The 25,818-nt window shown below is 44.3% G+C and overlaps 1 protein-coding gene across 1 annotated transcript in view; it reads left to right on the top strand.

Annotated features, from left to right (window-relative positions):
* CCDC18 (coiled-coil domain containing 18) overlaps positions 1 to 25,818 on the top strand; it is a 190,676-nt gene that overhangs the window by 22,044 nt on the left and 142,814 nt on the right. The window contains exons 4-5 of the mRNA XM_082265867.1: positions 1,026 to 1,196; positions 5,182 to 5,291. Coding sequence (XP_082121993.1) covers positions 1,026 to 1,196; positions 5,182 to 5,291 — 281 coding nt within the window. The remainder of the gene's footprint in view (positions 1 to 1,025; positions 1,197 to 5,181; positions 5,292 to 25,818) is intronic.

Here is a 25,818-nt window from a genome sequence, read left to right as displayed (position 1 = left end):
TCCGTATCCGATCCTGTCCATGAAATCTGGACGGATGGAAACCCTATTTTTCCATCCGTTCAGTGATCGGATCGGATCGGATGAGAGCGGACAGGCGGTCCGCTCTCATCCGATCCCCCATAGAGGGCAGCGGGGGCTGAGACACCTCCCTCTCCGCTCTGCAAGCGGAGACGGAGCTGTCATCCGCCGGCTCAGCGGGGATCGCGGATCGATCCCCGCTGAGCAACACGGATCCGCCTACGGAGGCGGACCATGTGAAAGAGGCCAATCGATGCTTATTCCCACCACCACAGCTTTCTCTGCCTCTCATCTCAAGATATATTTGGACTCGATCCTCCTCCTCTCCCCCTGGTTCCAAACCGGACAAGCTCCGCACCAAATAATGTGTTAGGAAACAAAGGAAAGAATCTAAGTGCTCTCTGTTATTTTAAGGGCATTTATTCAAAAGGATAAGTCATTGCACTTACATTGTGGTGGCATATTTCATGCATAAAAAAACTCTACAGGTAACGGCAATGGTGAGATCGGCGTCTTCCTGCTCACACACGCTTCCGCGATGACTGACGGGTCATGTGACTTCCTCCCGTACGCGTTACGTCCTGATTGGTCGGGACTTCGTCAGCAGGGAGCATGCCCCGACGTTGTCAGTCATGCATTCAAGCACGTGGGGGCCATACAAACAACTGAGTACAATTTTGAGTTGCTGCAATGAAATTTCAGAAAAATGGACTACCCTGCTGCATTATTTTTCACTTTGATTTTTGGGGTGTGTTTGAATTTAGCCCCCTCTGTAGGTTGATAATTTTCATTTCCATCAAACGATGTAGCATCTTTCGTTCCTAACACATTACCCAGTACATATCAGTATAGATATCCAGCATGATATTTTTTCCCAATGAGATTTGATCTATTTTCAAAGTGTTCCTTTAATTTTTTTGAGCAGTGTATTTCCACATATAGTAAACTTATTTGGTTATAAAAGCTACTATAACCAGTCTGATCTTTATGCTTCATCATTGTTATAGGCCTTTCCATTGCAGGTGGGATCACTGAGGAGCTCTGAACAGGAGAACATGAATTTGAGAGAAAAAGTGGATTCTCTTCAAGAGCAGAATGCTTCTTTAGCTTCGCAAAACCACTCTCTGGTGAACAAGATAAAATCCATGCAGCTGGAACTTACTAAATCCAAATCGAAGGTTAGTTGCTCGTATAGTGCTCATAGATATTTTCAGGAGTCTTTCCAAACTTAGGGTGCCAAAGGTGTCTCTTTTTTTTAATTCCTTTATTGAGAAGAACAAAGTACCAGAATACAACAGCAGCACAAGTGGATACATAGGAATCAGTCAGTCGATCAACATAAAGCAGGCATACGGGTATGTGCTTATTGTAAGAAGTCATGAAAACACAAACAGCATTGGGAACATAGGTACTGTAGGAGAACAACTGAACATTTCAAAACGAGGTGGGAGCATTCAGCGCAAATGGAGCACAGCAGGATCTCAAGACGGTGTGCAAACATAGAGCAGCCGGGAACTCCCACCCGGGCGTCCTAAAAAGGACTAGTCTGATATACAGGAGATATAGGCATACTTAGTTGTACTAGGGAGATAATCGCAGGGTAGAGTAGTAGAGATTAGAATGCCGGAACAAAGGGAATAAAAGAAAGGAAAGTAGTAGCAGGTAAAGGGTGAGGAGAGAAAGGACAGGAAAGGAGGGCCAGGACCAGCTCCCCCGGGCAGGCCGCCGCGAGGGCAGGGCAGGGACTCCGCGGCGGCATCAGTCAGGGGGCTCCCTGTCGGTAAGCATCGGTGCCCGTAAAGGTGTCTCATTTTTTAACTGTGCTCTGGGGACGCTATATTTTAAATGTGCTCTGCAGACTCTATATTTTCGTGCATTGAGTACATTGTTTCCAGTAGAACCATGTTTGCATACATTCTTTTTTGTCTCTCCTAAGGCATCTGTTTCTGCATTCATATAGTGTTGTTCGCTTTTGCAAACTAGTGTACTAAAGTCAAATGAGGGGGAAGGCTTGCTGACACATACGCAGGATTTCTGCTTTTGCCACACTGAGGAAGTGAATGGGCAGTGATGTTGGTATTTTCTGATCTTTTTTTTTATATTCCTATTATACATTATTTATATAGCGCCAACAGTTTGTTCATCACTTTACAATATAAAGGGAGACAGTACAGTTGCAATACAATTTAATGCAAGAGGGATTGGAGGCCCCAGCTTACTATCTAATAGAGAGAGGTAAGTGATACAAAAGGTAATACCTGTGAGAGGGAAGAGCTGGTGAAGAAAGTAATAGTTCAGTTTTTAAAGCTGATTTCCATGTTTTCCGTGACTTTAAATAGTTTGTTTGGACCAAGCTGATTCAAACAAACTATTTTCTTTACTAAATGCTGTAGTGTCTCTAAGCCAGTGTTTCTCAACCTTTTTTCAGCGAAGACACCCTTTAAAATTCTGCACATTCTCAAAGCATCCCATTCTAAAATGTAAATATCGAAACTATTAGGTTTACATTGCAGCAGCATCCACATACAGTATCTCACAAAAGTGAGTACACCCCTCATGTTTTTGTAAATAGTTTTTTTATTCTTTTCATGTGACAACCCTAAAGAAATAACACTTTGCTACAATGTAAAGTAGTGAGTGTATAGCTTGTATATCAGTGTAAATTTGCTGTCCCCTCAAAACAACTCAATACACAGCCATTAATGTCTAAACCGCTGGCAACAAAAGTGAGTACACTCTTAAGTGAAAATGTCCAATATGGGCCCAAAGTGTCAATATTTTGTGTGGCCACTATTATTTTCCAGCACCAGCTTAACCCTCCTGGCCATGGAGTTCACCAGAGCTTCACAGGTTGCCACTGGAGTCTTCTTCCACTCCTCCATGACGACATCACGGAGCTGGTGGATGTTAGAGACCTTGAGCTTCTCCACCTTCCGTTTAAGGATGCCCCACAGATGCTCAATAGGGTTTAGGTCTGGAGACATGCTTGGCCAGTCACCTTTACCCTCAGCTTCTTTAGCAAGGCAGTGGTCGCCCTGGAGGTGTTTGGGGTCATTATGATGTTGGAATACTCCCTGCAGGCCGGTCTCTGAAGGGAGGGGATCATGCTCTGCTTCAGTATTTCACAATACATATTGGCATTCTTGGTTCCCTCAACGTACTGTAGCTTCCTAGTGCCGGCAGCACTCATGCAGCCCCAGACCATGACACTCCCACCACCATGCTTGACTGTAGGCAAGACACACTTGTCTTTGTACTCCTCACCTGGTTACCGCCACACACGCTTGACACCATCTGAACCAAATAAGTTTATCTTGGTCTCATCAGACCACAGGCTATGGTTCCATTAATCCATGTCCTTAGTCTGCTTGTCTTCAGCAAACTGTTTGCGGGCTTTCTTGTGCATCATCTTTAGAAGAGGCTTCCTTCTGCAACTACAGCAGTTCAGACCAATTTGATGCAGTGTGCGTAATTTAGTCTGAGCACTGACAGACTGACCCCCCACCTCTTCAACCTCTGCAGCAATGCTGGCAGCACTAGTACATCTATTTCCCAAAGACAACTTCTGGATATGACACTGAGCACATGCACTCAACTTCTTTAATCGACCATGACGAGGCCTGTTCTGAGTGGAACCTGTCCTAGTAAACCGCTGCATGGTCTTGCCCACCGTGCTGCAGCTCAGTTTCAGGGTCTTGGCAAGCTTCTTATAGCCTAGGCCATCTTTATGTAAAGCAACAATTCTTTTTTTCAGATCCTCAGAGAGTTCTTGCCATGTTGAACTTCCAGTGACCAGTATGAGAGAATGAGAACGATAACCCCAAATTTAACACACCTGCTCCCCATTCACACCTGAGACCTTGTAACACTAACGAGTCACATAAAACCGGGGAGGGAAAATGGCATATTGGGCCCAATTTGGACATTTTCACTAAGGGGTGTACTCACTTTTGTTGCCAGCGGTTTAGACATTAATGGCTGTGTGTTGAGTTATTTTGAGGGGACAGCAAATTTTCACTGTTATACAAGTTGTACACTCACTACTTTACATTGTAGCAAAGTGTAATTTCTTCAGTGATGTCACATGAAAAGATATAATAAAATATTTACAAAAATGTGAGGGGTGTACTCACTTTTGTGAGATACTGTATGTAAGACACCCAACATTCGGAGAGATTTTTTCTTTTAAAGCAAATACTCTTTGGCATACTAATTTTCTCTCCCCATGCAGCTAATATTATCCTCATTGCCGACAGAGTGAGACGGGGGGGGGGGGGGGGGGTTTAAGCAAAGCTTCCCTACTGGAGCCTGATGTCCTCCTCATCAACCAATGACATCAGCGGTTGTTAGGATGCAGGCGCCTGGCTTGCACAGTGCCCAAGGTTGTGAAGTTGCACAATGAAAACCTGTGGCTTTGTGTAATTTGGGACAATTTTTAGGCATTTGGCAAGGCATCCCTGAGGAAGCCAGAAGGCACAAGCGCCTAGGCACCCTAGTTAAATAAGGCTGCTCTAAGCAATGTATAAACTTCATGCAACTTCAGCTGCATACAGTACACAGACAGTGAGACAGACTTCCCATCTCATGGAACTAGAACAATGCAGAGTCGTGGAAATAAATACAAAGCTTCCTCTGATTAGGGGAGCAATCGGGGAGGATGACATCATTGGCCTGCCCCTCTGACTCGGCCAATCAGAGGAAGCTTTGTATTCATTCACCAAATCACAAGGCTGCCTATGAATGGCTGAGTGCTGCCCAGACTAACTCTGTATTGTTCCAGCTGTGCAACTAAAAGTCTCTGCCTCACAGCTGGAACTCCACACTGTTTTTGTGTTACTGAAACTACATCCAGTTTATACAATGCCTAGAGACACTGCAACACTTTGTGAAGGAAATTGTTAGCTTGCACCAGCTTCCAAACAAATTATTTAAAGTTATAGGAAACATGGAAATCGGTTTTAAGTGGAGGCGTAATAATGTTCTATAAAGAGAATAATTTTCAGGGACCGCCTAAGGTAGACAGAGTAGAAGATAGCTAAACAGATTGTGTTCAAGGGAAATATTCGGAGTCATTAGCATAACAAATGTTGGCAAGAATGTATTGTTTGCTTTTTTGTACATCCCTTTTTTTTTAAGGTTAGACAAGTTAGTTATATTTTTCAGGTTCGTCTTTATGAATCTGCTGTTGGAAAGCCTACCTCCAGAATCCCTGAGCTAGAGAAACATATTGTTGGTTTAGAAGCAGAATCAGAAGCACAGGAAAAAGCTCTCAGGTAACAGTATTGAATTTTAAATATTTTCTGTATAAAAATTGTTCGTGTATCATCTATCTTAAAGAGGAACTTCACACAGTATTTTAAAAATTAAAAGTCAGAGGCTACAAACATTGTATCCGGGGACTTTTAAAAAAAAAAAAACAGGCACTTACAAGCCTATAGATTGCAGCATTGTCTTCTAGTACCTCATTCTTCTCCCAGCTGCTGGATCCTCAGAATTGCCATCTTGGATTTGGGAGTCCTGCAACCTCCTGGGATGTGTCTGACCTGTGTGGCATTGTCCACATTGGCATTGGAGGTGAGTTACATCTTGATAGTGAAATATTTCCTTATCCACATTTTGTAATGTCGCACAAATGGCACCACCATTATAAAGGCCTGTCTTCATGAGCTTTGGTGTGGTGTTGATAGTCAAATGCAGCTCATTTTCTGGTGCATTCTTCTTGAATTTCAGATCAGTTTAAAAAGCTTCTGAGATTGATGTGTGCATTTGACTTGCAGTTGACCTCCTTCTTACCTGCATTTGGTGACCTCCTTAACGGGTGTCAGCCTGATTCAAGATGCTTTTGTATTCCCATTAACATGTACGAGGAAAGAATCAGTTCTGAAGCCAAAAAAAAATGGCCGGTCAACGCAGACCAAGGTCCAATTACCGCATTATCGTCATTCTGTGAAGTGAATTTGTCATAAAATTGGTCACTTGCAGTGGCTGACCCTGCAGATTTATGCACTATAAAGACATCTTGAATTCCGGTCTTATCCCAGGGGGAAAATAAAGCTGGCCATAGATGGATCAATAGATGGATCTCTTAGCAATATCCTGGGAGTTTTCCAGTCAGGCTTCATGAAGTACCTAAATGGCCTTTACCTATAGCATGCACATTATTTAGTTTTGGTCAAAGCTGAACAGCTTGTTTTTATCTACAGAGATCACTTATCTGCATAGGCAGTTTTGTTTGGTAAAGGTGAACTATGCCTTTAATACCAAAGCTGAACTTTTATTCTTGTCAGTCGCATTTGTCTTGTTTTGTCCAAAAAGAAAATGTTAGACTTTTGCCCTTAGATTCTTTTAAAAGCATTTTTGTTTGATTGTGTAAAACAGGATATGTCTTAGCTCAAGGCTTTAAAGTGATTATAAAGTCTTGTTTGCCCCTTAATTTTCCAGGACAGCTACTTGGAGAAATGATTACACCGCCCTCTACAGGAAACACAAATCAGACATCATTTTAAAGGCCCTCCCTTTCCTCTGATCCGCAGTTGTTTTGTGTGTCCAAACCCTCCAGGAGTACACATTGAAATGTTTGTTTTATTTTTCTTTAGGTCTGGTAACTGGTTGGTGGACCCCCCCTCTTTGATTTATATGGTCAGAATAGTTGAATAGCTGTGGCTTCTCTGCTGTATTCTTTTTTGCCTAAAAATGGATTCCCCTTGTTTTCTATTGTGGATTACTTGCCTTATTGCTTTTATAGGCAACTTCCATATCCCATTGTCCTGTATCTAGAGTGTGTCTGGCCAGGGTTAGCTTAGTTGTGGAGAATTGGCAGGAGAGCTGCGCCTGGGTGTCCTTTCTATGCATCGGGTGTAGCAAAATGGCGTCGGATGACGCATTTCCAGACACCGTGATTTTTTTCCCTGGCTGAGCCAGTCTTGAACTGTGGACTGGGAGGCTGCTGCTAGGAGGCACAGGGAGCCTTGCCAATACACAGGGAAGGTTCTTGGCCTAGCAGCGCAGAAGTGCGGATCGGCGCACGTTTAGAATATCCCTCACCAGACTGTCGGGAGTTTTTCCAGATGGACGATGGAGACATCCCTGTTGATAGAGCACCCGCTCAGGCTGAACCAGCGGCTGTATCTGGTTCCAATACTGCCCTCAAGGTATGTGCTTTTCTTAAAATGTTTCTTTTTTTGGGAGCCTTTAGACCCCGTTCACACAGGGGCGACCCGACTTGCTGGGGCGACCTGTGAAGTTGCGGTGCACAGCGTGCACCGCGACCTCGGCGCGACATGCACGGACTTCATATAATTGAAGTCAATGCAGGTCGCCTCCAGGTCGCCCCAAAGTAGTACAGGACCCTTTTTCTAAGTCGGAGCGACTTGTGTCGCTCCTATTAGAACGGGTCCTGTGCTAATCTATGGCAGGCGACCCACCGTGACTTGTCAGGTGACCGAGTCGCCTGACAAGTCGCGCTAGTGTGAATGGGGACTTAGGTCTGGGGGTTATTTGTTTTTTGGTTCATTCAGTATAGTTTTTTGCTGTTTGTTTTTTTCCTAGGCTGATAAACCCTTTAAGAAAAAGTGTGGGAACTGTAGGTTTTTTCTGTTCGATAGCTGTAACAAGTTATAATGTGAGAATTGTATCTCCTCAGTGGCAGGTTCTGAATCTGCTGCCTCTTTAACCACTTAAGCCCCGGAGGATTTGGCTGCTAAAGGACCAGGGGTTTTTTTGCGCTTTTTTACTGCGTGACTTTAACGGACAATTGCGCGGTCCTGCGACGCTGTACCTAAACGAATTTGACGTCCTTTTTTTCCCACAAACAGAGCTTTCTTTTGGTGGTATTTGATCACCTGTGCGATTTTTTGATCACGCGCTATAAACAAAAAAAGAGCGTAAATTTTGCAAAAATAACAATATTTTTCACATTTTTTTATATGAAATTCCCCCAAAAAAAAAGTAAAAATCAAAAATTTTTAACATTTTTCGGCCAATTTGTTTTATGCTACCTATGTTTGGTAAAAAAAATCGCAAAAAGCGTATTTTGATTGGTTTGCGCAAAAGTTATCGCGTTTACTAACAAAGGGAAAGATTTTTGTCATTTTTGTTTTTTTTTTTTTTAACGCGTAATGGCGGCGATCTGCGATTTTTTTTTTCGGTACTGCGACATTGCGGCGGACAGATCGGACCCTTGACTGACATTTTTGACACTTTTGGGGTTACCAGTGACATTACTGCAGTAATCAGTGCTATATATATGCACTGTTACTGCAAAAATGACACTGGCAGGGAAGGGGTTAACTTTATTGGACAGGGAGGGGTTAAGTGTGTCCTAGGGGCGTGATTCTAACTGTGTAGGGACATTCCTATTGGTGTAAAAGCAAAGATCAACCGTTCTACATAGTAGAACGGACAGATCTTCACTTTTACACAGAGAGAACTGACAGGCAGCTTGTTTACACAAGCTGCTCTGTCTTTCTCCCTTCACAGGAGCGATCGCAGTGTGACTGGCGGACATCGAGTCCGCCGGTCACACGCACTGACTTGCCTGTGAACGAGCCGCGGCGGGCGCGCGCCTCGGCGGGCGCGCGCGCGCCCGCGATAGGCTCGCAAGTCAGTGACAGGCGAGTGACGTACCGATACGTCACTCTGCCTGGCCGGGGCTGACCGCCGCAGTATATAGTCGTGCGGCGGTCGGCAACCGGTTAAAGGAATTGATGACATCCTATGAAGGAGGTGGTTTCCTATTTTCAGTCTTTTAGCAACTGATTTGCAGGTCTAGGCCCTTTCACTTCAAAGTCTGTTACTGTGGTTCAGGAGCCTTCAGTCCCTGCTAGGTCTCTTCCCCCCCTTAGAACTAGAGCCCATTAGTTCAAGGGCTGTTTCTGATCTTTAAAGAGGAGAGAATTCAGTTTCTACATCTGACAGGGATTTTGCTTCAGGTGTTGAGAAACTGTTAGCTCTGCTAGGTATCTCTTACTGGTTGTAGAAATTGACAAGCTTTTAAAATTGGTCTATACTTTTGAACAGATTGAGGTTCCACAGCAGACTCAGTTGTTCAGGATAAAATGTACAGGGGACTACAAGGACGAAACCTAGGACTTTTCCAGTCCACCATTCCCTTAAGAACATGATCCTTTCCAAGTGGAAAGAGCCTGAAAAGAGGTTGTTTCAATCCAGAGGGTATAAGAAGTGGTTTCCTTTTCAATCTGACGTTGAGGATGTATTTTTCAAGTGTCCTAGATTAGATGCCCCTATGTCTCACGTTTTAAAGAAATCAGATCTCTTATTTGAGAATTCTGGTGTTTTAAAAGATCGGATGGACAGGAAGGCAGGCGCTCTTCTTGGTAAGGCTTTGGATGCCTCAGCCTTTTCTCTGGGTCCAGTCCTGGCTTCCACGTGTATTGCTAGGAATCTAGATGTTTGAATCCAGAGACTAGCTGGCTTACTTTACTCCGACACTCCTGTGGAGGAGGTCAGGGAATCTTTCTCCCTGGTCGCCAAAGCTGTGGCATTCCTGGCTGATGCGGCAGCAGAGACGGTTAGGTCTGTGGCTAGAACTTCAGCTCTTAATAATTGCACTAGGCGAGAGATCTGGTTGAAGTCTTTGGAGGGGGACCTTACCTAAACAGTGCGGTATTCCCTTTGAGGGTAAACTATTGTTCGGTTCTACCTTAGAGGAGGTCCTACCCCATTCTTCAGAGAAGAGTAAACATTTCCCTTCTTCTCTGAAGAATAGACCCCAGGGCAAGAAGCCTTTTTGTGGCTTCCAGAGCAGATCTAATTTTAAATTGGATGTTCAACAGACCAAGAAAAAGTGTTCATTTAATAAAGATAAAGCAAAGGCGGGGGGGCACTCTTTGCTCTTTCAGCCCCTATGAAAGGTCCGCAATGACGCCTAATTGGGGGTGGGAGGAAGCTTGACCCGGTTTGCCAGACAGTGGACAGAGGTCACCAAAAATTCTTTTGTCCTCCAATTTTTAGGAGAGGGCTACAGGTTGGAATTCAGACTACCCCCTCCCCGGTGATTTTTTTTCCCACCCGTCTTCCCAGGGATCAGGAAAGAAAACAGGCCATGTTAGATCTGATCTCCCTTTGGAAATCGGAGCAAGTGATTTCTCTTGGTCCTGGAGAATTAAAAATTTCAGGGGTTCTACTCCCACATTTTTCTTGTAAGGAAAACTTCCGGGCAAGTTCCGGATGATCATGAACTTAAGCGTCCTGAACACATTTCTTTCGTTTACCGACGATTCCATATGGAAAGCATTTATTCAGTAAGGAATCTGTTGCTTCCAGAAGTTTTAATGATAAGTGTCCTGAAGATCCAGAGTTATCTTCATGTGCCAAGGTGCCGGGATCACCAAAGATTTCTGAGATTTGCAGTCCTCACGGAGAATGGGCCACGTCATTGGCAGTTCAGGGCTCTTCCTTTTGGCCTCTCGGCTGCCCTGAGAATTTTAACGAAAATGATGGTCGAGGTAATGGCCTTTTTTCGAATGCAAAAGAACTCAATCGCCCCCTATCTGGATGATTTCTTGATCTTCATGCGGCAGAAACAGAACCTTCTAAGAGATCTAGAGTTAGTTTTGCAGACCTTCCAGAGATTGGGCTGGAAGATCAATTGGGAAAAATCTTGTCTGGTTCCCTCCCTGGCTCTTCTCTTTTTAGGTTATCTTATAGACATGGTAAGCCAAAAGATCTTTCTTCCAGTAGAGAAGATCTCAAAGCTCATTCTCTCTGTGCAGAATTTCAGGTTTCTCCCACAAGCCTCCCTCCGCCAGATAATGCAGTTATTAGGCTTAATGACCGCAGCAATCTCGGGGGGTGCCATGGGCCCAATTACATTCCAGGCCCCTTCAGGTTTTTCTTCTCTCTCATTGGGATCGCAGGAAGAGCTCTTTGAGTCAACTCATTCATCATCTGGGCAGAGATTCTGTCCTGATGAGAGCAGCTGGAACATCTGAAGAGAGGGAAAGCTTGAGTGCTTCCCTAAAAAAGTTACCACCGACGCCAGCCTGTGGGTTTGGGGAGCTCACTCAGAGGACTGGAAGGCTCAGGGGGCCTGGCTTCCAGGGGAGGTAGCCCAGTCATCCAATTTCAGAGAGCTTCTTGCAGTGGGAAAGGCTTTAGTTACTCTAGAGACAAGGATCCAAGCACGGGAGCTGTTGGTCTTTTCGGACAATGCCACAGTCGTGGCATACCTCAACAAGCAGGGAGGTACCCGCTCGCACAGTCTTCTGTCCTTATGACAGCAGATTCTATGCTGGGCAGAGAACCATGCTGTCTCCATCAGGGCGGTTCACATCAGTGGCACAGCAAATACTCTAGCGGACTATGTGAGCTGAGCGAGTACCAGTTGCAGCAACTGGGAGCTGAACCAAGAGATCTTCCAAGAGATCTCTCTAAGATGAGGTATTCCCGCAGTGGATCTTTTTGCATCCAGTCTAAACAGGAAGCCTCCTGGCTTTCTTCTCACTGAAAAGGGAGTCAGAAGCTTTAGGGACGGATGCACCAGAGTTCAGTCTGGCATATACCTTCCCACCCTTCCCTCTGTTACCTCTGGTGGTCCGGAAGATGGTCCAGGAACAAGCAGAGGTAATCCTGATTGCTCCTTGGTGGCCCAGGAGGAGTTGGTTTTCCGCTCTGAAAAAACTCATCAGCTCCCGAAATGAAGAGACCTTCTCCGACAGGTGCCAGTTTTCCATCCAAACTCTCGGATTTACCGTTTGACGGCCTGGAGGCTGAGTGGCACCTTTTACAACTAAAAGAGTGTTCAGAAAAGGTTATTAGTACAATTCTGGACAGCCGTAAATTGGTCACGAGAAAAATTTACAGTAAGGCGTGGAAGACTTTTTTGTCTCCTGGCAGAAGAAAGCCGGATTTGACTCCTTTTTTATCCCTTGTATACTGGACTTTTTATAGGAGGGGCTACAAAAATGTCTTTCTGTTAGTACACTTAGAGTTCAGGTTGCCGCCCTGTCAATTTTCTTGGAGATCAGGCTAGCATAGGAGCAGACAGATTATTGTGCGGGGCTGGGGATGACCCAGCGGTCATGGTGCATGTGGGCACTAATGACAAAGTTAAAGGTAGGTGGAGGATCCTAAAGAACGATTTCAGGGACTTAGGTACTAGATTGAGGAAAAGGACCTCCAAGGTGGTTTTCTCTGAAATACTGCCTGTACCTCGAGCCACACAGGAGAGGCAGAAGGAGATTAGGGAACTTAACAAGTGTCTGAGGAATTGGTGTAGGAAGGAGGGGTTTGGGTTCCTGGAGAACTGGGCTGACTTCTCAGTCGGCTACCGGCTCTTTAGTAAGGATGGGCTGCACCTTAATGGGGACAGTACAGCTCTTTTGGGGAGAAAGATGGCCACCAAGTTGGAGGGGCTTTTAAACTAGGAGACGGGGGGGAGGGCTCAGAAGTAGAGTCAGTCAGGAGGGAGCAAAAGACTGAAGGCAGTTGTAGGGTCAGCAGCGACAGTAGGTCCACAACGTCAATCGGTAGGTCTGTGCGGGAGAACCTCAGACCGAACAGGAATAAACATAACCAATCACGTTTAACTTCCGTAAAACTAAGAGGTGTATATGCTAATGCCGGGAGCCTAGCTAATAAAAAAGATGAGTTGGAAATGTTAGTTCATGAGGAGGACATAGACCTTGTGGGAATAACAGAGACTTGGTTCGACCCCTCACATGACTGGCTGGCAAATATCCAAGGGTATTCGGGTGTACCGGAAGGACAGGATAGGAAAAAGAGGGGGAGGGGTATGTCTCTACGTCAAGAACAATGTAAGGGTGATAGAGCGGAGTGACATTACGGAGGGGATGAGTATGGAGTTAGAATCCGTGTGGGTAGAACTCTTTAGGGAAGGAGATAAGGGAAAAGTAATTGTGGGGGTTTGCTATAGGCCACCTAAACAAGTGGAGGAGGTAGAGCTGGAATTTTTAGCACTGTTGGGTAAAGTGGCAAAGCTAGGATCTGTCATCATATTGGGGGACTTCAATTATCCCGACATTGACTGGGGAGAGGGGACTACACACTCACAGAAGGCCCGTCTATTCACGGAAACCTTACAGGACAACTACATGTCACAGTTGGTGGACTCTCCGACTAGAGAAAATGCAGTCCTGGATCTATTGATCACTAATGACCCAGACATAATCTCGGAGGTAGGAGTCAAGGACAACCTGGGCTCTAGCGATCACAGGATGATCACATTTAGTGTAAATAACAATAGAACAAGGCACGTGGGGAACATAAGAACCCTTAATTTCAGAAGGGCAAACTTTACAAAATTGTACTCATTGATGGAAAGGGTAAACTGGGACCGAACCCTAGGATCCCTGACCACAGAGGAAAAATGGGAATGCTTTAGGAACATATTAAGCAAAGGCATCTTGCAGTGCATTCCTATGGGAAATAAATTTAGAAGAGACAAAGCCAAACCTGGCTGGCTAAACCGTAGCGTTAAAAACCTTATTAGGGGAAAAAAATTGGCCTTCAGGAAATATAAATCATAAGGCACAGTATTGGCTTTCGACCAATACAAGGAGGCAAATAAGAAGTGTAAACACAAAATCAAGATGGCTAAAATAGACTTTGAGAGACAAATAGCGGAGGATAGTAAAAAAAACCCATAGAAATTCTTTAAGTATATCAACAGCAAAAAGACTAGGGCAGAGCATATTGCACACTTAACCGGTTGCCGACCGCCGCACGACTATATACTGCGGCGGTCAGCCCCGGCCAGGCAGAGTGACGTAGCGGTACGTCACTAGTCTTCGCCGCTCTGGTGCGCGCGCACCCGCAGTCCCGCTGATGACTCGATTGGGGTCAGAACCGATCAGTCATCTAGTCCAGGCCAATCATTTTTGGTCTGGACCTGTTGATCGGTCCTGCCCAATCAGATCTCCCTCTAAGCCTGTGAAATGTAAACACAGGCTTAGAGGAGATGTGCCCTCCCCTCCCAACGGTCTTTTTGGATCCAGCGTGAGAGGAGAGCACATCTAATTGTAAGTACAGTACCAAGCACGTACATACAAACTTAGATAGGCACATTTCACCCCCGATCGCCCCCCCAATTAACCCCTACAGCACCTGACACAACACACACTATATACAGCATATAGCATATACCTATATACCTGTATAAGTGTGATTTGTGAACAGGTGTAGCACTTGCGACCCCCCCTTTTCCACTCAAATTACCCCCCACCCCCCCCCTAATAAAGATTTAACCCACTGATCTCCCCTGACCCCCCCCTGATCACCGCCGTTAACCCCTACACCCTCTGTCACATCAGCACTAATACAAACGCAATATACGGTGTTATTGTATTTTTGTATTAGTGTCATTGTGATCAGAATTAGCGCAGGCGACTAAGTTTCTGTCCCAAGAAGGTTTAGGGTCCCCGCCACCCGCCCAATAAAGATTTAAGCCCCTGACCCCCCCCTGATCACCCCTACACCCCCTGCCATAACACACACTGTATACAGTATATAGCATTTTGCTATATACCCGTATAAGTGTGATTTGTGGTCAGGTCTAGCGCTTGCGACCCCCCTTTTTCCACTTGAATTACCCGCCAACCCCCCCTAATAAAGATTTGAGCCCCTGATCTCCCCTGACCCCCCCCCTGATCACCGCTAGTTAACCCCTACACCCTCTGTCACATCAGCACTAATACAAACGTAATATACTGTGTTTTTGTATTTTTGTATTAGTGTGATTGTGATCAGAATTAGCGCAGGCGACTAAGTTTGTGTCCCAAGGAGGTTTAGGGTCCCCGCCACCCGCCCAATAAAGATTTAATCCCCTGATCCCCCCCTGATCACCCCTACACCCCCTGCCACAACGCACACTGTATACAGTATATAGCATTTTCTATATACCCGTATAAGTGTGATTTGTGACCAGGTTTAGCGCTTGCCACCGTTTCTTTTATCCTTAGGATACCCGCCAGTCCCTTCCAATAAAGATTTAAACCCCTGATCCCCCCCTGATCACATCCCGTTAACCCCTACACCCTCTGTCACATTAGCACTAATACACACATAATATACTGTTTTTACTGTATTTTGTATTGGTGTCATTGTGACTTGAGGTTGCTCTAGCTAGCTAGTTTCTTTCCCAAAGGAGGTTTAGGGTCCCCGCCACCCCCCCCCCCCCCCAGATCCCCGGCGCATAGTTTAGAAGTAACCCCTTGATTACCACACACGCACGCACGCACATACACTTCCATTTCTAGTATAGTGTTTGAACAGATCAATATCTGATCAGAGCTATACTAGCGCCCCCATAGTTTAGGGTTCCCAAAACGCGGTGTTTGTACGATCAGCACTGATTCCGGCCAGCACCTGCGTTTAACCCTTTCACCCAGGTAAGTGTAGTAATCAATAGATTACTGTCACTTACAAAAAACACAAGACACAAAACCGCTGTGTTAGCAGAGTCAGGCCTGATCCCTGCTAGCATTAGCAGTTTTTTTGGTAGCGTTTGAAATAGTCTTCGACAACCAGGTGCTTTTATTACCTGTGAGTCGCATCACTGTACGGGTAAATTTAGTTACCAAAATGTCTAAACGTTCGTACAGTGATGAAGCTATTTACAGTATAATGACCATGTCAGGTGAGAGCGATGGGGAAGCCTCACCGGCAGAATCAGGGTCAGTATACGAACCAGATGACAGCAGCGGCTCCCTGACAGACAGCTCCGACGACAGATGGGTCCCTGTTAGACCCAGGCGTACCCGACCCCATTCTGGAGTTGTTGAAATGCAGGAATCGCAGGGTGCTCGTATGGAGCAGAGTGTGGTTACTAGTGCCGCTCATTTTTCTGGCGACCTGGCAAGCGCCAGTGGCCTAGTACAACCTGGACCTAGTACAACCAGCACTGCAGTAAGACCTGGTGACGTGGCGAGTCCCCTAAGTGCAGTTGAAGCTGGTGCGGTGGCTAGCACAAGTAGTGGCCCGCAGCCACCGCGTATTCGAAGACAGGCCCGTAGAGCCCATAGTGCCCTCCCTGATGCGCTGGCATATCCCAATTGGCAACCCACTGATTCTACAGCGCCAGTACTTCCCCCATTCACTGCCCAACCTGGAATCCACGTGGAGACAGCTGGTTTTACACCCCTGAACTTTTTTGAGCTGTTCTTCACGGAAGATCTTTTCAGATCTATTGTGGATCAATCAAATTTATATGCTCAACAATTTATCGCCGCCAACCCAAATTCGCACCTTGCCAGACGATTCGGCTGGAATCCTATAACGGTTTCCGAATTTAAGATCTTTCTGGGCCTTTCCCTCCACATGGGCATAACTAAACAAAGTGAATTGCGGCTATATTGGTCCACTAGCCCAGCTCACCATATGCGCATGTACTCTGCCTCCATGTCCAGGGGGAGATACGAGCAAATTCTGCGATTTATGCATTTCAGCGACAATGAAATCTGTCGTCCTCGGGGAGACCCTGCATACGATCGGCTCCACAAAATTCAGCCCCTCATAGACCACTTCAATCAGCGGTTTGCAGCCTTGTTTACCCCCGAACAAGTTGTCTGCATTGACGAGTCCCTGATTAAATTTACTGGCCGTCTTGCTATCAAACAGTACCTCCCCAGCAAGCGTGCCAGATACGGGGTCAAGTTGTATAAGCTCTGTGACAGGGCCACAGGCTATACAGTTAATTTCCGTGTCTATGAGGGAAAAGATAGCACTGTGGAGCCCCCGAACTGCCCAGACTACATAGGGAGCAGCGGTAAGATTGTTTGGGACTTGGTGTCACCCTTATCCGGAAAGGGGTACCATTTGTACGTGGACAATTTTTACACAAGCGTGCCACTATTTAGTCACCTGCTTGATTTACAAATTGGCGCATGTGGCACCGTGCGACCTAATCGCCGGGGCTTCCCCCAACGGCTTGTAAATTCCCGTCTTAGTCGGGGGGCGAGAGCCTGCTTGAAAACGGACAAATTGCTTGCGGTGAAGTGGAAGGATACACGGGATGTTTATGTTCTGTCCTCCCTTCACGCAGACACGACAGTCCAAATCCCTACGGCAACTGGCGTTATGGAGAAACCCCTCTGTGTCCACGAATATAACCTTAACATGGGAGGGGTGGACCTTAACGACCAGCTTTTGGCGCCGTATTTAGTTGCCCGTAAAGCCAGACGCTGGTACAAAAAAGTGTCTGTTTACCTTTTCCAATTGGCTATGCTGAACGCCTTTGTCCTATACAGGGCGTCAGGACGAACTGGACCCTTCCGGGAATTCCAGGAAGCGGTCATCCTTGCCTACCTGTACCCAGGAGGCATGCCTGCCCAACTTCCCCTTCCAGATGCAGTGAGCCGGCTGCATGAGAGGCATTTTCCTTATGCCCTCCCGAGTACCCCTACCCAAATACGACCCCAAAGACGATGTCGTGTCTGTAGCAGGCGCGGATTTAGGCGTGACACCCGTTATTATTGTCCCAAATGTCCTGACCAACCTGGTCTCTGCATCGGGGAATGTTTTGAGCGCTACCATACACTAGTGGAGTATTAGTGTAGGGTACAGCACGACACAATGTAGGGCACACAAACACAGGGTCTCGAAGGATGTTGGATGTCCATCGACATTTTGAGAGACCCAAGCTGGAAGAGAAGATCGCAGAAGATCGCACTCCCTCCCAAATCAAGAAATAAAGGAACAGTTAGAAAGAAAAATAAAAGGATCCAAAAACTGTTGTGGTGTCAGTAATTTTATATGTCCTTCTACTCCTTCCTACTATACTTTTTTCAATGTCCTTTGTTTGTTTTTTCATTCTTTTGTGACCTGTTTCTCTTGCAGGTAATTGTCGGCTACCACGCATTGATTTTATATATTCTGACACAAACAGCGTTTGCGCTCAGCATATATGGATACCTTTGCTGATAGCAGCTGTGGTGATTTTCTGATTTCAGCACTGCAGTTAAAATCCTATTTTGGTATACGTGGATAGTGCCGTGTATACCCATCATTAAATTCAGTGGGTGGTTGTTTGGGCGGTTAATGATGAGAATCCAAAAACTTTTGTTGTGTCAGTCATTTTATATGTCCTACTCTTCCTAATGTACTTTTTTTTAATGTACTTTGTTTGTTTTTTCATTCTTTTGTGACCTGTTTCTCTTGCAGGTACTCGTCGGCTACCACGCATTGATTTTATATATTCTGACACAAACAGCGTTTGCGCTCAGCATATATGGATACCTTTGCTGATAGCAGCTGTGGTGATTTTCTGATTTCAGCACTGCAGTTAAAATCCTATTTTGGTATACGTGGATAGTGTCGTGTATACCCATCATTAAATTCAGTGGGTGGTTGTTTGGGCGGTTAATGATGAGTAATACTACGCATTATTCCTGTGCTGATTTCTGATAGGTTCTCTTTTTTTCCGTTCAGCCCACAGGCTGCATGAAAAAAAAAAACCTATATGCCAAACAAGGACCAGCAATGTACTGGTACGTTGCTGGACTTTGAGTGGTTGTACCAGGATGATGCCTGCAGATTTAGGCATCATCTTGGTATCGTTTTTTACAGCCAGCGGTCGGCTAACATGTAAAAGCAATCCTAGCAGGTAATTGGCCGCTAGACTGCTTTTACATGCAGTGGGAGGGGCCTCCCCCCCCCCACCGCCGCCTTCCGCAGCCTTCCGTGGTTTTTCTCGGGCTCTCCTGTCCCACCGGTTAACCCGAGAGTGCAGCCGGTGGTCCAGTTATCTAACCATAGAGCTAATTGAAGATTAGAATGGCTCCAATCATCTCTATGGCCTAAGATGCCGGAGGCTACGAGCATTTCATGACTTCTTTTTCGCCAGAAATAAACAGGGCCATTGGGAAATTGGGAAAGTATTTTATCACACCAATTTTGGCGTGGTCAGATACATTAAGGTCAGAGGAGAGATCTAGAGTATAAAAGAACCCAATTTTTTTAAAAAAGAGTACCTGTCACTACCGATTGCTATCATAGGGGATATCTAAATTCACTGTGATAACAATAAAAATGATTTAAAAAAAAAAATTAAAGGAAAGGTGTCAAAATAACATAAAAAAGCAAAAAAAAAAATTGAGCCCCCCCCCTTTCCCCCCGTGCTTGCGCGCAATGGCACACGCAAGCGTTGGTCTAGTGTCATATGTAAACCGCAATTTCAGCATGCATGTGAGGTATCGACGCGATCGCCAGATCGAGTGCAGTAATTTTTGCAGTAGACCTCCTCTGTAAGTCTAAAGTGGTAACCTGTAGAGACTTTTAAAGTTTTTAAAAATGTACGTACGTTGTTGCCGCTGCGCAGGCGTGCGCAATTTTTAAAGCATGTCATGTCAGGTGTCTATGAACTCGGCATAAGATCATCTTTTAAATTTTACCAAAAAAATTGGAATTATATAGTGTATTTGTGCAATAAATTTAAAAAAATGTATTTTTTTCGCAAAAATTGCGTTTGGAAAATCTGTGCGCAAATACCGTGTGACAAAAAAATTTGCAACATCCACCATTTTATTCTATAGGGCCTCTGCTTTAAAGAAATATATAATGTTTGGGGGTTCAAAGTAATTTTCTAGTAAAAGAAATATATTTTTTCATGTAAACAAAAAGGCACAGAAAAGGCTTGGTTTTCAAGTGGTTAGAAGAGTGGGTGATGTGTGGATAAGATTGAGCATAAAATGCCGGGACAGTTCAAACACCCCCCAAATGACCCCTTTTTGAAAAGTAGACACCCAAAGCTATTTGCTGAGAGGCATGGTGAGTCCATGGAATATTTTATATTTTGCTACAAGTGTCGGGAAAATTATTATTTCTTTTTTTTTTGTTGTTTTTTTACAGAAAGTTGTCACTAAATGATATATTGCTCACACATGCCATGTGTATATGTGAAATGACACCCCAAAATACATTCTGCTGCTTCTCCTGAGTACAAGGATACCCCATGTGTGAGACTTTTTGGCAGCCTAGCTGTGTACGCGCCCCCGAAAACCAATCCACATCTTCAGGTTTTCTAATGGCGTAAATTGCTGATTTTACCCCTGACTACCCGTCACAGTTTCAGAGGCCCTGAAATTTCAAGATAGCACAAAACCCCCCCAAATGACCCCATTTTGCAAAGTAGACACTCCAAGCTATTGGCTGAGAAGCATGGTGAGTCCATGGAATAGTTTATATTTTGCCACAAGTTTCGGGAAAATTATTTATTTTTTTTTTTTAACACAAAGTTGTCAGTAAATGATATAATGCTCACGCATGCCATGGGTATATGTGAAATGACACCCCAAAATACATTCTGCTGCTTCTCCTGAGTACAGGGATACCCCATGTGTGAGACTTTTTGCCAGTCTAGCCGCGTACAGGACCCGGAAAACCAATCTGCACCTTCTGGCTTTCTAAGGGCGTAAATTGTTGATCTCACTCCTTACTACCTATCACACTTTTGAAGCCCATAAAAGGCCAAGATGGCACAAAACCCCCCCAAATGACCCAATTTTGCAAAGTAGACACTCCAATCTATTTGCTGAGAGGCATGGTGAGTATTTTGCAGCTCTCATTTTTTTTGGAAAATGAAGAAAAAACAGGAAAATGCATTTTTTTTCCTCTTTTTTCAATTTCCAAAACTTTGTGACAAAAAGTGAGATCTGCAAAACACTCAACATGCCTCTCTGCAAATAGCTCAGGGTGTCTACTTTCCAAAATGGGGTAATTTGGGGGGGTTTTGTGCTATCTTGGAATTTTAGGGCCTCCGAAACTGTGATAGGTAGTCGGGAGTGAAATCAACAATTTACGCCCTTGGAAAGCCTGAAAGTGGAGGTTGGTTTTCGGGGTCCTGTACTCGGCTAGACTGCAAAAAAGTCTCACACATGGGGTATCCCTGTACTCAGGAGAAGCAGCAGAATGTATTTTGGGGTGTCATTTCACATATACCCATGGCATGTGTGAGCAATATATCATTTACTGACAGCTTTGTGTAAAAAAAAAAAAAATATATATATATATATATATATATATTTCCCGGAACTTGTGGCAAAATATAAAATATTCCATGGACTCACCATGCCTCTCAGCAAACAGCTTGGGGTGTCTACTTTCCAAAATGGGGTCATTTGGGGGGGGTTTTGTGCTATCTTGGAATTTTAGGGCCTCCGAAACTGTGATAGGTAGTCAGGAGTGAAATCAACAATTTACGCCTTTGGAAAGCCTGAAAGTGGAGGTTGGTTTTCGGGGTCCTGTACTCGGCTAGACTGCAAAAAAGTCTCACACATGGGGTATCCCTGTACTCAGGAGAAGCAGCAGAATGTATTTTGGGGTGTCATTTCACATATACCCATGGCATGTGTGAGCAATATATCATTTACTGACAGCTTTGTGTTAAAAAAAAATATATATATATATATATATATATATTTCCCGGAACTTGTGGCAAAATATAAAATATTCCATGGACTCACCATGCCTCTCAACAAATAGCTTGGGGTGTCTACTTTCCAAAATGGGGTCATTTGGGGGGGTTTTGTGCTATCTTGGAATTTTAGGGCCTCCGAAACTGCGACAGGTAGTGCAGAGGTGACATGAACAATTTACGCCATTAGAAAACCTGAGAGTGTTGATTGGTTTTCGCGGTCCTGTACACAGCTAGGCTCCCAAAAAGTCTCACACATGGGGCATCCCCATACTCAGGAGAAGCGGCAGAATGTATTTTGGGGTGTCATTCCACATATACCCATGTCATGTGTGAGAAATTTATCTTTTAGTGACAACGTTGTGTAAAAAAAAAAAATTAAAAAAAAAAATTGTAATTTTCCCGAAACTTGTGGCAAAATATAAAATATTCCATGGACTCACCATGCCTCTCAGCAAACAGCTTGGGGTGTCTACTTTCCAAAATGGGGTCATTTGGGGGGGTTTTGTGGTATCTTGACATTTCAGGGCCTCCTAAACCGTTATAGGTAGTGAGAAAATGCAATGAAAAATGTACGCCCTTTGAAATTCTGATGGTGGTGATTTGTTTTCCGGCTCCCGTACACAGCTACGCTCCCAAAAAGTCTCACATATGTGGTATCCCTGTACTCAGGAGAAGCAGCAGAATATATTTTGGGGTGTAATTACACATATACCCATGGCATGTGTGAGCAATATATCATTTCAATGACAACTTTGTGTAAAAAAAAAAAAAAAAAAATTTTTTTTAGTCATTTTTCAAACACCTGTTACAAAAAAAAAAAATATTCAATGAGCTCAACATGCCTCTCAGAACATTCCTTAGGATGTCTACTTTCCAAAAAGTGGTAGTTTGGGGGGGTTTTGTACTGCCCCGCCATTTTAGCACTTCATGAAATGAGATAGGCAGTCAGAAATTAAAGCTTCGTAAATTTCAGTATTTACACCATAGTTTGTAGACGCTATAACTTTTGCGCAAACCAATAAAAATACGCTCATTGATTTTTTTTTTTGTCAAAGACATGTAGCTAAATATATTTTGGCCAAAAAAAATGACATAAATTGAGTATATTGGATATTTTTTAAAAGACAAAGTTGAAAATGTCATTTTTTTGCTAAATTTTCGCTCTTTTTTTATTAATATCGCAAAAAATAAAAAGCGCTGAGGTGATCAAATGCCACCAAAAGAAAGCTCTGTTTGTGGGAAAAAAAGGACGTAAATTTCGTTTAGGTACAGCATTGCATGACCGCGCAATTATCAGTTAAAGTCACGAAGTGCCAAGTTGAAAAAAGGGGTCTGGTCCTTTAGCAGCCAAATCCTCCGGGGCTTAAGTGGATAATTAGCGATGATGGGGGGATGGTTACAGAGGACACTGAAAAAGCAACCGTGCTAAATGCTTTTTTCTCATCAGTCTTTACACAGGAAACGGAGGGGTACACTGACCATGACGGTATGGTTAGTAGTAATACACAGGACTTGCCACTATGGCTAACAGAGGGTGAAATCAGGGAAAGGCTGGATAAACTTAACACAAACAAATCACCAGGCCCGGATGGCATGCATCCGAGAGTACTCAAGGAACTCAGTAAGGTTATATCCAGACCACTGTTCCTGATCTTTGCGGACAGTATTAGGACAGGAGATGTACCAGGAGATTGGAGGAAAGCTAACGTGATTCCGATATTCAAAAAGGGTCAGAGGCATGTCCCGGGAAATTATAGGCCTGTCAGTTTGACATCGATAGTATGTAAACTTCTGGAGGGGATGATAAGGGACTATATCGTAGAGTTTGCTAAAGACAACAGCATCATCAGTAATAACCAGCACGGGTTTACAAATGGGCGTTCTTGTCAAACCAATCTATTAGCATTCTACGAGGAGGTGAGCTGTGAGCTAGATAGGGGCAGACCAGTGGATGTGGTGTACCTAGATTTCGCTAAGGCGTTTGATACAGTTCCCCATAAGTGCTTAATTTATAAAATAAGGTCTGCAGGTATCGACAGCAGGGTGTGCTTTTGGATACGGAACTGGCTAAAAGGGCGTGTCCAAAGGGTGGTAATAAACAGCGCATACTCAGACTGGTCTGAGGTAGTAAGCGGGGTGCCCCAGGGCTCAGTCCTGGGACCAACCTTGTTCAATTTATTCATAAACAGCATTGAGGTCGGGGTCAGTAGTTCAATAGCAGTTTTTGCAGATGACACAAAATTGGGCAGGGCAATAACCGCACAGCATGAAGCAGAAATCCTACAGAATGACCTGGACAAAATAACAGAGTGGGCAACGACTTGGCAAATGAGGTTTAACGTAGAGAAGTGTAAGGTTTTGCACTTGGGGACTAGAAACATAAAAGCACAATACACGTTAGGAGGGGAACCCTTGGGGTAATCAAAAATGGAGAAAGATCTGGGAGTCTTGGTTGATGATAGACTAGGCAACAGCATGCAGTGTCAAGCGGCAGCTGCCAAAGCTAGCAGAATATTAGCATGCATAAAGAAAGGGATGTATTCCAGAGATAAGACTATAATCCTTCCACTTTATAAAACTCTGGTCCGACCGCATCTGGAGTATTCTGTCCAGTTCTGGTCGCCAGTCCTCAGGAGGGATGTGTTGGAGCTGGAGAGAGTCCAGAGAAGGGCAACTAAACTAATTAGGGGATTGGAGGACCTTGATTATGAAGAGCGTCTGCAATCGCTTGATTTATTCTCCCTGGAGAAGAGACGCCTGAGGGGGGACATGATAGCAATTTTTAAATATCTCAATGGGGATCTCAGCTTAGAAAAAAAGCTGTTTAGTCGAAGGGATTGCATGAGGACTCGGGGGCATACAATGCGATTAGAGGAGAAGCGTTTTAACCTCAGGCAACGTGGGGGGTTCTTTACTGTTAGGGCTACAAGATTGTGGAATTCTCTACCACAAGAGGTGGTTTCTGCGGATAGTATGGTGGCTTTCAAAAGACTATTGGACGTGCATCTCAAGGATCAGAACATTCATGGGTATGAGAGATGATTACAGCCACACACACCTACACAGGTTGAACTGGATGGACTATTGTCTTTATTCAACCTCACCTACTATGTAACTATATTAATTAAGATATTTCTCTTAGCAAGAGCTAGACGAACTCCCAGATTGATTAAACCGATTCCCCCTGGGACCTGTCTTTAGTTTTGAATGCTCTTACCAGAGCTCCTTTTGAGCCATTGGATGAAGCTTCTTTAAGATTGGTTTCTTTAACCACAGATTTACTGCGGCAGGGCGGCTCAGCTACGCATAATCACGTAGATCTATATGATTATGTGCACGCTGTCTCTCGTGATTAGACACAGCCGGAGCCAGACCGTGGGAGGAGCTGGCACGATCGCCGCCAGCCTCCCGCGATCTTCACAGGAACTGACAGGTGAGCCGCCTGTTTTGTTTACATAGGCAGGTGGCTCTTTTGTCACACAGGCACAGAGAGATTGTGTGTTTCAGCTAAGCCCCCCCCCCAGTTAGTAAGCTAAGCACTAATAGGCATACATTTAACCCTTTGATCACCCCCAGTATTAACCCCTTTCCTGCCAGTGTAATTTATACAGTAACAGTGCATATTATTTAGCACTGATTACTGTATTAATGTCATTGGTCCCCAAAAAGTGTCAAAAATGTCAGTTAGGGGTCCGATCTGTCCGCCGCAATGTTGCAGTCTCGCTAAAAATTGTTGATCGCCATCATTACTAATAATAAAAAGTCCAAAAATCTATCCTGTAGTTTGTAATTGCTATAACTTTAGCGCAAACCAATTAATAAACACTTTTTGGTATTTTATTTTTTACCAAAAATATGTAGCAGATTACAAGTTGTCCTAAACTGATAAAAAAAATTTTTTTTTTTTTTTTTATTGGGACTGTTTCATAGCAGAAAGTAAAAAATATAATTTTTCTTATTTCAAAATATTCGCTCTTTTTTTGTTTATAGAGCAAAAGCTAAAAACCGCAGAGGTGATCAAATGCCACCAAAAGAAAGCTCTATTTCTGGGGAAAAAAAAGGACATCAATTGTATTTGGGTACAGCGTCGCACGACTGCGCAAATGTTTGCCAAATTGCAAAAAAAGAGCCTGATCATTAAGGGGGTAAAACCTTCTCGGGTAGAAGTGGTTTAACTAACCCTGACCCAGACAATTAATTTCAACATAAACCTATAATAAAAGTGTTTGTTACCCTAGCATTTCATATTCCTGATATGCACCTGTTGTACCCTGTACAGTACTTGTATGAGAAAGTATCCTGTTCTTAGTGCTACCTTTGTGTGAAATCCCTGTCAGTCCCTCTGCTTTCCTATTAAAAACTGACCACACTAAGCAGGAGAAGGGCTGTGCTGGGAACCCAGCCTGCTC

The sequence above is a fragment of the Pelophylax lessonae genome (assembly GCF_965119305.1).
Source record: "Pelophylax lessonae genome assembly, chromosome: 8".
In the NCBI taxonomy this organism is placed as follows: Eukaryota; Metazoa; Chordata; class Amphibia; order Anura; family Ranidae; genus Pelophylax; species Pelophylax lessonae.
This window is presented reverse-complemented; position numbering and strand designations above follow the sequence as displayed.